Source organism: Mastigoproctus giganteus, chromosome 8, assembly GCF_048544385.1.
Source record: "Mastigoproctus giganteus isolate SK-2022 chromosome 8, ASM4854438v1, whole genome shotgun sequence".
In the NCBI taxonomy this organism is placed as follows: Eukaryota; Metazoa; Arthropoda; class Arachnida; order Uropygi; family Thelyphonidae; genus Mastigoproctus; species Mastigoproctus giganteus.
Genome location: NC_143582.1, coordinates 227,973,582 through 227,987,352, shown reverse-complemented (window position 1 = coordinate 227,987,352; position 13,771 = coordinate 227,973,582). Strand labels below are relative to the sequence as shown.

The following is a 13,771-nucleotide window of genomic DNA, read 5'->3' as shown; positions in this document are numbered from 1 at the left end:
CCAGAATATTCCCGCTGAGATGGCACGAGGAAGAATGAGTACTTATAAGACAGCGTAGTGGGGATCCATTCATTGAACAGCAGACAGTGGACGTCGTGTTTCTTGGTTGGTGGTGAGTTTCCTTGTCTACTTTACTTGCAACATAAGGTTTAAGAGTGACACGATTTATGCGGTGGATTTTAAAATCTAAAAATATTTTTCGAAAATTAATTCCCTTTACTGTCGCGTTAAATTGTACCATCAGTAGCAAAGTACATTTATATCTATGTAGATAAATACATTAAAATGTATAAAACAGAAGAAATAATGGATATTCTACCCCTGGTCGTGAAGGGAAAGTTGCAATACCTTGTAACCTGTTGCAATAAAGATTATCTCTCACTCTCTCTCTCTACATTTCGCAGGCTTTTTTGGAATATTAAATATTTAGTTTAGCTAATATTAGTGATGGCCTGATCTTTCTGAAACAAATGTTCTCGTTTTTGTTTAGTAATGTCGTTAAACCCGACGTTACTAAACAAAAGTAATTGCAGCTTAAGTTAATTTGTTTCGTTATGAAAATGTTTTAACTGATAAATTCAGGCTGTATGTGAAGGAAGCTATCTGCCAGTTTCTTGACTGATTTATTCCCAAATCAGTCAAGAAACTTTTAAATCAGTCAGTGCCCTTAAATTATAGGTAGAAACCCATACATTGTCTTGGCAACCTCTTGGAACTGATGATAAATACTTCGTCGATTGTAGCCAAGGTTATTTCAAGTCTGGGATCTCAAGGCTCCCCATTAGGGCTCAGCTGATCGTGCGTCAAATCACAGCCCTGTTCTTTTTACATAATGTAAAGCCAGAGTCACAGAAATTTCACTAATTTTCGAAATGCTTACTCTATAAATATTTTGAAATTTTCTTCTAAATAAAAATTAGATTGCTGGGCTCAGATTGCTCACTGACGTTTATATTTGAAGTGTGTGCACTATTTGAATTGTAGTGTACTTTAATCAAATTTTCATGGAACCCGGATGTTTTGTGGCCTTGGTCTTTTGTAAACGCTAATGCTGTTCGTGAAGTTTTTCGTAATAGGAGGTGGGCGTTACGAAACAAGGAAGACACGAAGTCTGGAAGTCTGTTCCAATATCTGAATCATGATTTGCTGAAAAAGTGTTCGGGTTTCAGCACGCCATGAAGTAGAGCGATTGTTTTCGAATTGGAGGATACAATAATAATATTTCACTGTCTTTGATGGGTAGGAATTTAAAAATATATATTTTCTTTATTTATTTTTAGATTATAAAATATTACGCATTTCATTTTCCATTTAACTTGATTTTTCTTTAATAGGAAATACATTTCGGGATGATTTTTGCTCTTTCATCAATATTTTACAATATATTGTGATCATTTTTTTGTAATTTTAGTTTAATTTTCAATTGGGAGAGCCTTTAAAGTCAATTCAAAGTGTGCTTTCATTAATATTTTTATTGTTTAATTCTTTACTTAAACGTAATTAGGGTTTCAACTGAAAAAGTACCCCTAACAAGTCAAAGATATCATGATTGGCAAAGAATTGTCACCAATGAAATACTACCTTGTACTTGCTGTCATATATATGTATGCAGAACTTTCTCTAGCTGATGGATAGTGGCGTAGCCAGGGTAGAGACAGCAGGTACGTGCATAGTAGCCCCTGACACCGGCATCTGGTATCTTAGGGCTTTTTATCATTAGGCAATTGACACCCTTTTTTTTTTTGTGAATGTACCTGCTGATAAAAAATCCTGGCTGCACCACTGCTGATGGACTATTTTCTGTGTGTTTAGATGTACGGAGTTGTTGTTATTGGGTTTTAGGAGCATCGGCGACTAAGGCCCTGTAAACTACGTGTGTTCTAAGGTATATTTTCCATTTGCTGGACGAAAAACCCAAGTTTCCGGGAGGAAAAACCATGCTACCCTCGCCCGAGACCCAGTCACGTTGTGAAAAAGATCCATAAAAATTCCTCACGTCATCGACGGAATTCGACCTCGTTCTTTCCCACCAGGTGTGGGGAGGACGGCGAAAGCGATGTAGAGAGTGTGACAACCTTAAATTAAAACTCAGAGAACACGGATTGATGCCCTAAAGAAAAATGGAACCAGTGGCTCGATAGAGGCCCAAGTATCTGAATCTATACTGAGCGACACTTTCACCGAACTCCGGCCCCAGGACTCGATTCAGTACATAATGTTCTGCTTCCAAAGAAATTCAGTTTTAAAAGAAATCGGAAATACATTCTCTAATAAAAAAGACACATGGAACGGAAGTGTCAAAAAATATAAGGTCGTGCTGGAAAAATGAAAAGAGAAGGAATAAAATGTTCTTGTGTCTACATTCTGACAAGACATGTTAGGAGGGAATATTTGGTAAAAGCCTTGTGGGTTGACTTTAGACTTTGGGGATCTGTAAGGCTTTATGGGGAAAAATTTTTCTTAGCTTGGCTGTTAATTAGGCAAGAGCAAAAAACTTTGGACAGTATGTGATTATCGCAAGATATTCATATAAGTATTATTTGTGTATACGTAATAAAACCGATTGGATCAGGAAGGCAAAAGTTGATAAGTGAAACCACTAGAGAGAGTCACAGATATTTCACTTAAAATTGGAAACAAACAGTTCTTTTCATAGATGAGTACAAAAATGAAGAGAGACGCAGATAGGACTGTTTTTTTTTTTTTTTTTTTTTCTTTCATTCAAAACGGCTACCCATGAGCCCTCGTGGGATAGCACAGTTGGTATAATCGCCGTCCTTCCCACACTGGATCACAAAACACTAAGTTGGAGGTTGGAGTCCTGTCAATGACGCCAGGAATTTTTATGGCTTTTTTTTTTTTTTTTTCACAACGTGGCTCAATTAATCGATCTCAAATGTGGGTAGCATGATTTTTTTGCTTCACGAAACTCTGGTTTTTTGTTCGGCAAAGAGCAAATCGATCAAAGAACACATGCAACATGGCCTAAGTTACTGAAGCTGCTAAAATCATACACCAAACAACTAGCTACCCATGAAAGAATATTACCGTATATAAACTAGAGCAAGTTGGGACTAATGGCCCTTCGAAGATCCATCGTTGGATCAAGGGCTGGCTAAAACATAGGAGACAGAATATTCATAAGTAGACATACCTCAATGTAGCAAGTGGAGTCCTGCAATGATTAATGTTGGGGCCGTTGCTTTTTCTTTTCATCTTAAATGACATTAACGAGGGAGTGCAGCAAGTTGTCAAAGTTTGCTGATGACTTAAAGCTAGGAAAGGTGATTGACAAGGTTAAAAAATAATAATAAAAGGACGATCTCACAATCTCTAACAAGAAAATCCAAACTAACACCCCAATTATGGTAGAGGGTGCACCAGTTTTGAAGGTAGCCAATCTGGAGCTAATGTCGGATGAGGGTTTAACTTTTGTATCCCACTTCACTCACATGAAAGCAAAAACGCATTGCACTCTGTGGGCCACCATGCAGGAGCTAGTAGGAATCAAAAAGCCATCGCTCACAAAATACACCATGAAATGCGTCATCCCCATACCCCTATACGCTTCATAGATTTGGTCCTCTGCTCCTAATTGTCACCTTAAAACCGTTTTCGGACTTGAATATTGGTTTCTCAGATGGCTCAATAGAGGCACGCCGTCGTGGGTAGCCTAGTGGGTAGGATCATCGTCTTCCCCACATCGGGTGGAAACGACCTGAGTACGTCCCGAGGCTCGTACTCGTAATACGTTAAATTTTCTCTTATCAGCTGGTATTTTTACGTTAGCTACTGATGTATTATCCTGGCTACCTGGTCGTGTCTGTGAGTGTAATCCGCCTGCGTGAAGAAGGGTGGCATCGTCGACATGTGCCATCTCTCACTTCTGGGTCGTCTCCGAGGTTCTTCTTGTAGTCCCAGTCGTCGACTACTTAGTCCTGGATGGTGTGCATAAGACATTCGATCTCGTGGAAGAGCCCTCGTTCGTAAGCCAAACGTTGGAACCTTAACTTATCTATGTAATCTTATTATTATTAATAATATTATTGCTCTTAAATTATTTCTCAATGATTGGATGGAACCCCAAAATGAAAAGAGAAGGAATAAAATGTTCTTGTGTCTACATTCTTGTGTCTGCTAGGCTGTTATGTAGTCTTTGGCACCATATCGATGGTTGGCACGATGATCGGGATGGTCGTTACTTGTTGCATATGCCACATCTCTTTGATCTTCTGTCTTAAGTTCGTGTACCTCCTAATCTTTTCCCCATGGGTTTTCTGCAGGTTACTAGTGTTGGGTACCGCTATGTCAATCAGATAGGTAGCCATTTCCTTCTTGTCCACAATGCTTATGTCCGGTCTGTTGTGCGGGATTGTCTTATCCATTATTATGGCGCCGTCCCAATACAGCTTGTGGGTTGGAGTCTCTAGTATAGCCTGGGATTCGTACTTGTGGTATGGTATGGTACACTTTCTTTGATCAACTGATATTTCCTTGCTAGCTTCTGATGTATTATCGTGGCTACCTGGTCTTGTCTATGAGTGTACTCAGTCTGGGTGATTAGCTTTCATCTCGCGGCGATGTTTTGAATCGTTCCTGAGGGCAGGTGACATCGTCGACATGTGTCATATAACACACCGGGCTTCTTGGCGAAGTATTTTCTATAGTTTCTGCTGTTGATTACCTTGGCTTGAATTGCAAGCTTGAATCCTTCATTTTCGGGGGAAGAGCGTTCCGCTCGTGCATCGGAAGCCATGTTACCTATGTGATCTTGGTGGAGGTCATTGTAGTGTTTTCCATGGAGTGCCTTATTTGTCCATCTTTCTAGCTTAGTTTGTGCCTTCTAGGTGGGAGTGGACTCCTCGCTTAGGTTGAGTGGGGTATGCCACTTGTCTGTCTTTCTTGTGACCTGGTAGAATGCTGTTGCGTTTTTCTGGAAGTAATCCATCAGGTTAACTATCGCTGTTTTCTGTTGCTCGATGAGGTCTATCAGGACCCTTTCTCCCTCTTTCTTAGCTATTGTCAGTCTCTCCACAGCTGACTCTGGGTGGTGTTGGCGGCTCTTGCTCATCATTGTCCTTGTCTTTTTCATGATATCCTTCGACTAGATGTTAGTCCAATCTATGATCCAGAAAGAGTATGTTGTTTATGACTTTAACACTGTTCCCTCCTTTCTGCTTTGCTTTCAGTAGGCTTCTGGGTCTCTGATGGTATTTTTCGTCCAGGTAGCTCTTGATTTTCTCGTGCTCTAAATGCTGAGCCTGCATGATCCCCAGGTATTTCTGAATATCTCCCCCTGTCATGGCTTCGATCTCTTTATCCTACTGCAGCCGGTTTTCGGCCGATTATTTTCACCTGATACAATCCGTGGGTCTTGATTTGTCTAGATTAAATTCTATCCTGATATCATTGCTGACTTCTTCTGCCGGGTAGAAGATGATGTCATCCATGTACATCAGGTCGGAGAAGCTGTACAAGTTTTTCGTTCCTTCTTTGAGGTTATATCGATACCATATTATATCCATATGTTGAGCATGGTGAATATACAGAACCACAGTCGGCTCAGAGGATCTCCCTGAAAGATTCCTCTGCTGGTGGGGATCGATCTGGTTGTGATGTTCTCGACATTGATGGTGGGACTTCATTTCGCCATCATTGCTTTCAGGACGTTTGTGATTGGCGGATTGAGTTTGTAGATCTTCAGCGTTTCTATCAGCCAGTTATTAGGAATAGAGTCGAAAGCCTTGCGGTAATCGATGTAAGCCGCATACCAGTTCCGGCGTTTATAGTAGGCTTTCTCTATGACCACAGCATCTATGACAAATTACTCCTTGCATTCTTTGCTCATCCTTGCATCCTTACCGCACAGCGGTAAGGATGCAAGGACCTTATCCCAAACCAGGTGATTTCTGCTTCTCCCTTCCCATCTCTTCTTTCCGCTAGAGGATACCTTCTTTCCTCATCCTCCTTTTTTTGCCTACTTCGACCCCGCCACTTGTACTAAAAAACTATTATTTTTAGGCCAGCCGAATAATGAAATTCATCTGCCGTGCTGTGTATCTTATGTCTGTTAATTGCGTGTGTTCTACGGTCGATTTTTCTGTTTTGCTGGACGAAAAACCCTAGTTTGTGGGGAAAAACCTTGCTATCTACGCCTGAGACCGTCTAACTCAGGCACGGAGTGAAAAAAGCCCTTTTAGAGTTCCTCGCGTCATCGACGGGATTCGAACCCAGGCCTTTTCCACTCGGTGTGGGGAGGACGGTGACGATACCACTGTGCTACCGTCCTGTTCTCCGTTCAGAAAGCTCAGGCGACCCCGGCAGAGACCAGCCAGAGTATGATGGGCAGCCTGGCACATCTCCCCACTAGGGTCCCTGCGCCTAAAAAGCCAGAGACACACAACAGGACAAATCACGATACTGCATAAACAAACCAGACACTACATGTTTTTTTCTGGCTTTTGCAGTAGCTCTGCAATTCAACAGAGAGCACGTATGGCGCAGATGTGGGAAACCACCAGTGGCCCCTGACCCGAAATACTATGTTCGGACGTTATACTCTAGCTCTCCAGTGGTCTGATATCTTCTTGGTTATGCAGTTGCTCAGGATCTTGTACATTGTTGGGAGACAGGTGATTGGCCTGAACTTCGCTGGTTTACTTGTACTTTGGTCTTTACCCTGAGATATGTGATTTTTTCAGTGAGAAACTCTGGGATTGTCTCTGGGTACCTTATCATTCGCTGAACTGCTGTGCTAAGTGCTTACGTGTGCAAGTGAGCTTCTTGAATCAGCAGTTGTGGACGTTATATATTCCTGGGGCTCGCCAGGTGTGGGAGTTCCTGATCGACTGTTGTACTTCCTACCGATTCTCCCACTCCCTCATCTCTTGTATGTCCTTGGTTTCCTTTGATTCTAATTCTATCCAGGGGGATCGGTTCTCATGCCTTACTTCACTGCTTCACATGTTGCTGCAGAATTCCTCAATCATTACAGCTCGGGTGGTCCGTTTCCATCTTTCCTGTCTTCTCCGAGATTCCTGTAAAAGGTTCTTTGGTTTTCATCGAAGATTCGGTTGTTTCATTTCTTCTGGGAGCTCTGTTTGTAACGGTGCAGTCTCTTGCTGAGTGCAAGGGATTCTGCTTTAGTGTGTTCAAGTATTCTCCTATTCTCTGATTTTTGGTATTATGTTTGCGGTAAACGCTGTCTTTTCCAATCAACTTCTTACTCTTATTACCCTGTTGGTACTGGGTCATTTGGTCTATCTTGACTCTTAATTCTGTCTTCTGCTGAAGTCTTTTTCTCATCTGGCGGTTCCTTCTGCTTTCAGTTTCTCTGCTCTCGTTTCTCTTTAATTAATCCTAGTCGCTTCTATGGCAGCATAGTAAACAGCTGTGTGTGTATGGCCTCCAGCGTTGCACCATTGTTTTCGAGGTACTGCGGTATTTTCCTATTTAGATGGTCTGTTACTCTCCACAGGATTCTGTTAGGTCTCTGCTTCGGTATCACGTGGGTATTTGTGCGGTAAATTGCTTCAAATTCTGTTAGGGCCTTTTTCCACTCGTCTTTTATTCTGGATATCGTGACCTCGTCTCTTTCCACTTCAGCTGCTCTGGGTTGTTAATTTTTTCTGGGAGCTCTCTTTGTATTGGTGTAATGTCTTGTTGAGTGCGAAGGATTCTGCTTCAGTGTGTCCAGTATTCTCATATTCTCTGATTTTTGAAATCGTATTTCTTGCTGTTCTTCCTCTGGTTCCGTGTGATCGATATTCGTTGTTCTTTGTAGTTAATCGCTCCCGTCTTCCTTTGGTTCCTTGTTATCTATATTTGTCGTTCTTTTCTAGTTGATGTGGCTGGATGGTCTTTCCCTTCTCTTGTGGTAGCCATATGGAGGACACCGCCATTTGCTCCACTGTCTTCCTCGAGTGATCGTCTCCGACTTTTCGAATCGACCCCTCTGCCTCATTAATGAACGCGTGTGACTTTATCCTGCACCACACTCGATGCAATATGATTATTATTTCTCTGCGACATGTATGAAGGTGGGCCCAAATTATGATATTAGGGTCACCCGTAAATGATTACATCTACCCATATATTTATTTTGTCTGTAAATTATGTGTGTGTTCTCTGGTTGTTTTGCTGGACAAACCCCCCCCCCGTTTCTGGGAGAAAAACCTTGTTATCTACGCCTGAGACTGACTAACTCAGCCACAGAGTGAAAAAAGCCCATTAATAAAGTTCCTCACGTCATTGACGGGATTCGAACCTTTGCCTTTTCCACACGGTGTGGGGAGGATGGCGATGATACCACTGTCGTACCGGCGCAGACTAACGGAGGTGTACCCGTTTAGCTTCACCGTACGTGGCGCCACTATCTGCCTTAGCTGACACTCCGACCTCGGGAGAGGTCAGTCCGCTGGAGCAACTTTTGCTATGTTTATTTTATTATTTTTATTGTTCTAATTTATTACTATTATTATTAATACCAGTTTCCCAGTGTAATGGGGCCGCATTCGCTTTTGCCAAGGTGGGCCTCGAACCTGGGTCCATCAGGCTGGTAGTCCAGTGTTGTAACCAGCGAGCCAATGCGCTCTTCCTTCTTTTTCTTTCTTCTTCTTTCTCCTTTTCTTCTTTCTTCTTTTTATTTCTGCTTTTTCTTCTTTCTTCTTTTTCTCCTTCTTTCTTCTTTCTCCTTCTTTCTTCTTCTTCCTTCTCCTTCTTTCTTCTTCCTTTCTCTTTTTCTTTCTTTCTTCTTCTTATTATTATGATTATAAACAGATTTTTTGATGATTAAATTGATTGTGTTATTATTATTATTATAAGACTACATAGATTATTGTTATGATTGAAGAACTGTTCATGAACAGTTCGTTTCTGTAACCGTGGATGGACAGCGATGTTGGGCGATTTGTTTGAAAATGTTGTCATCCTTGACTCGAGGCCGAGGGTTGTTGGGCCAGATGACTTTTCAATAAGATGGATCGCTCTGCATGCTCACCAGAGAGTTCTGCACTAGTACATTTGTTTATGACCACCCTGCATTTTGAAATTAATTAGGGCTCCAAAAATGCTAGTCCTCAACAGAGTTTGCTGTTTTCTGGAAGAAATTCTGAATTTCAGAAGAAAAAAAAATTGCGCACAACATAAACGCTGCTGAGTAGTGTACACGATTTTGCTTACAACTATTTACTATTTTTTTCCCCTTTACCACTTTCTTCGAAATTTTATATTTTTAGTGACATCAATCAAATTACTATAAATTATAAATACGTAACTAATTTATATTAAAAGTATTTTGATGGTTTTTGGTCACGAGCGAAACTTTAAAGATGTAGAAGTCGTTATAAAAGAAAATTTTTGCATGTTCATAATCCAACAGCTTTATCTTAATAGACTTTTTTTGGTAAAATTATAAATAAAATTAATATCTCTGAAATTCTTTTTTTTTTTTCAGCAAAATTTTAGCTTCGTAGACTGGAACATGGATGTCGAAAATAACACTCCTCGAATGTATCGAGCCACAGAAGGGCTTTCTTTCCCCATATTCTTCTCTCCCGACTGTTGCCGTGAAGCCCTATTCTACAAACCAAGAGACGATGACGTTATGCTGGTGACTTACCCAAAATGCGGTACCACGTGGATGCACAATATTCTTCTACTTTTGTTCCGCAGAGGCAAACCGCTCGAGTCTCCCCTAGACTTCTTCACGGCCACACCATTTATCGAACTGACAGGTGCGAAGGCAGTGGAGCGCATGCCACGTCCAGGGGCCATCAAGACGCATATCCCAATCGGCAGGCTGTGCTGGAATCCCGAGGCCAAATACGTGTACGTGGCCAGAAACCCAAAGGACTCTTGCGTGTCCTATTTCAACCACATACGATCATTTCCTGGATATCAATTCTCCAACGGCACTTTTGACGACTGCTTTGAGTTCTTCATGAGCGGGCAGTTTGGCTACGGCAGTTATTTTGATCACGTGCTTGAGGGATACCATTATCGTAACAAAAGCAACGTGTTCTTCACCACCTACGAAGATATGAAGAAAGACATCCAGAAGGTACTGTTTGACCTCGCGGCATTCATTGGGAAAGAATATGTCGAGATTCTTGAGAAAGATCCGGTAGTGCTTCGTAATGTACTTCACAACAGCAGCATGGCGGTTATGAAAGACGTAATCAATGACTCGATGAAGTTGCTGATTCCCACGCCACAGTCAATGTCCATACCGGATCTTCCAGAAGGCCTCAAATACGTCCACGAATACATGATAAATCTGAATTTACCAGAGACATCTTCAAGCCTTAAGTTAGCCAGGAAAGGGGAAGTCGGGAATTGGAAATCTTGGATGTCAGAAGAACAATCCCGAAGGATTGACACGAAATTTAAGGAAGTGTTCAGTGGGACAGAACTGATGGATAGTTGGAAAGAGTACATGAAGCTTTAGGTGGAAGAACATTCTCTAAATTTTCGTAGAAGCACCCTTCTGTCACGACATTGCAGTTGCTTTAAATCACATGACCACGCGGTAGTTGGACTCACTGTTGGAAGGAAGTATTTTTCTCAGGTTGTGTTTAAAAATACCATTTCATTTCTTATGGTTTTTAGTGGAAAAGTATGACCAACTCTCCACATATGTATATCTTGCAAAAAAAGAAATAAAACTCTAAGAAAATATCTAATTTGGCACCGTTTATTAATAATATATATTTTTAAAATACATTTCATATATATTTGTACCGGAAGTACGTAATTAAGACGATAGAAAGAAAAACAGGTTGAATCGTGCTTATAGGGAGTATTTGCATGTTTCGGAGGATGCTGAAGGGGAGAAAAAGTTCCAAACTGACCACCAGGTGATCGGATATTCCCCAAAGTGATAAAAAACTGATGACGAAACAAACCGTGGATTTCGAACCAATCTAGACAACTACAAATTACATCTACTCTACAACTACAGCCATGTGTCCCCTGGTTGCGAAGTTTTGAACTTTTAATCTTCAGCCACACTTTAAAATATGTACCCATTTTTGAAAGTTCATCGTAAACATGATTCTTATCTAAAATAAGAGCGGTTACTTTGTTATCTGCCAGGGGTGTTCTGAAACTATAAGCGGATATCAAATCAAGATTAGATTTCAGCGTGTAAGCCATAACTTACATCAATGATTCGGCAGAAACCTTTATTTTCATAGCAAGGTTTGTGCTAAATGTGATGCGGATATCCTCTTAAGAAATAGGACATTCTGTCAAGTGATGACGGTGTTCAACAATTAAAGAGTGAAAAAGAAAAGGTGACACAGCGTTAAAATGAGTGCGATCTGTCATCCTACGGTGAAATAGCGTTCAGATCCTGAAATAAGGCTTCAGCTTCCTTATAGTGATGCAATTCTGACAAGTGTTTAATAAATAAACAAAATGCAACCATATAATATTCAAGCCATAATCTGAATGCGAACTTCACTCAAAAATATCTTTGGTTATCCTTATAAAATTAAGTATAAGATGTTGTTCGTACAAAGATTATCAGTTGCCGATGTTAAAGATGGGTGTTACTTTTACCACTGGATGTGGGTTTGATAAACATATTAGAAATATATTACTCCCGGCTAAAAAACAAATTACATTCATCAAACGGCAGACACTTAGATTCAAAGATCCTCAGTTCTCTGTGCTCCTATTCAAAACAACTGTACTTCCTATACTGGAGTTTGTTGCTCCTATATGGACCCGCCCTATAAATATTTGATACAGCAAATTGAATCACTACAAATGAAATTCATCCGCTATCTTTCCAGACATAAGGCCATGTTTTACCACCGAATTTTCTACACGAATCTCTGCTGTTACTTCAAGTTTCAATCTCTTTGGAAATTCGGCGAACTGTTCTCGATCTAAAACGGTTGTACCAATATCTTCACTGGTTCAATCTACCTGCTTGATCTTCTATGCCACATTGATCTTCACGTTCCAGCGACAGAAGAGTACATTCCACATCAGTAACTCTAGGTTAGAGATATCCAGGAACTCGTTCTTTAAAAGAACTATGGCTCTTATGAACAAGTATAATCTGGATATGGCTGTGGACAGGAAACAGTTTCACTGAACCATCCGAAGCTGGTTGTCAATTGGGTTCAAGGAGAAAGTTGTGGTTAAATAGTATGTACTCTTTTATTTGTTTACATGTTAATGCACAATCTTTGCATCTTCGTGTATTTTCTGTTCTGTTATACACTTTAACTGGGCGTATGCCTATTGTGTATTTTATTTGTTAATAATAAATAAATAAATAAAGCGAATTGTTTCGGGATGGCCAGAAAAAAACATAATTTAATTATTATTCACAAGTTTTACACAAAAATTCTTCCCTAAAGACTCCACCGAATCACCTCGTCCGAATTTTGGAAGTCCAACGCTAGTTACCTCGTCGACTTGTCCAGCTAGCGGTGCCCGACTGGGGTGGGTCAGCCTGTTCCATCACCTCGACTGCCGACACGACCAGCGTCCACGCTTCAGTTTAGATCTCGTGCAGAAAACGTCTCTGACTGAATTAATATCGAGTGACAACTCCGCCGCCAGCGCCAGCACCAGCCCCTGCACCACCACCACCTCCTGCGCCTCCCTTTTCGCCAAAATGAATGCCTTTGTCCAGCTGCACGCCGAAGAAGACGCGATTCTTGAGGTCAACTCGGGGTTTGGGCAGGAGAGGAAACAAAAGACTTTTAAAGAGACCCAGGGGACCGATTGGAACACCTCCGCTCTTAACGCTGACCCCACCTTGAGGCGCAGCTAGCCCGATGCCTAACCCTATTCTGTCTGCATCCTGCTGAGGCGGATATCCGGAATTTGCTTGTTGCGGGGCGTAGTTTGAACCGCTGGCTGAATGGTCGTACGCTCCATACGGATGGGGTGCATAACCTTGTGGGGAATACGGTGACTGATCAGCAGGAGGAGGAGGAGGTGGTGGAGGAGGATAATACTGCGGTGGATTATTACTAGGAGCGTGAATTGGATTTACGTGACCGCCGTGGTATCCTTGATAAGGATATTGCTGTTGAGGAGGGAATGAAGGACTGCCGGAGTCATAGTCAGAGCTCGAGCTTTCTTCGTCCTCAACGTCCCTGAGGTCGTCTACGCGGGGTTTCTTCTTTCTAGAAACCTTCTTCCTTCGAGTAGTTTTCCTCCGCTGTTTCGGCTCTTCGGGTTCGTCGTGCAAATCTTCTTTATTCGCTGCTGCAGCACCACCTTCTGGCAAAGGCGCAAAGACCACGAACTGAGGGGTGCCCTTCTTGGCAGTGTTAGAGGCCGTCAGTATCTTTGACAGAATGTCCGAAGAGTCGGGTGTCGGAGGCAGGGTTGACGACGTTGCTTCTGGTTGTTTCCCTCCCTGAGGAACGTAGTGTACGATGTACAGGGGGTCATTCTTCGCATCGCCAGGCATTGACGGAAGAGGTGGGAGGTGGGAGACTTCCTGGTGTGGCAGTCCCATATTTTCCGTCTCTTCCAATCGCGAATTTGTGTCGTCAGCTAGCACCTGACCAGCGACTTCTTTTGGAACTCCTCCTCCAATTGGAACCTTTCCGCTGGCGCCGAAGCCCAAGTCACTTCTGTCTTCGATGACGGGCATGAAGTCGTGATAGTGTCCTCCGTTCTGTAGGAAGAAAGAAAAAGCTCTCTTAAAGATATTATAAAATATTCCACAAATGCACAGCAGTTAAGAAATTACTATAAAGTAAAGCTCCATGAAAACAACCTAGGGACTGTGTAGATT

The 13,771-nt window shown here is 41.7% G+C and overlaps 1 protein-coding gene across 2 annotated transcripts; it reads left to right on the top strand.

The window, feature by feature from the left end:
- On the top strand, positions 1-10,620 carry LOC150082386 (sulfotransferase ssu-1-like). 2 transcript variants are annotated; one of them, XM_090380533.1, is made up of 2 exons: positions 1-112; positions 9,455-10,620. In XM_090380533.1, exon 2 carries the CDS (start codon positions 9,482-9,484, stop codon positions 10,445-10,447), a length of 966 nt encoding a protein of 321 aa, XP_090236659.1. In that variant the 5' UTR covers positions 1-112; positions 9,455-9,481; the 3' UTR covers positions 10,448-10,620. The 2 variants fall into 2 exon arrangements, with proteins under 2 accessions (XP_090236659.1, XP_090236660.1); XM_090380534.1 differs by lacking the exon at positions 1-112 and adding an exon at positions 1,087-1,239.
- The last annotated feature ends 3,151 nt before the right edge of the window (positions 10,621-13,771 follow it).

Bases quoted from the DNA above. Each gene is read 5' to 3' on its own strand.
- LOC150082386 (XM_090380533.1), top strand. From the start codon at position 9,482: ATGGATGTCGAAAATAACACTCCTCGAATGTATCGAGCCACAGAAGGG.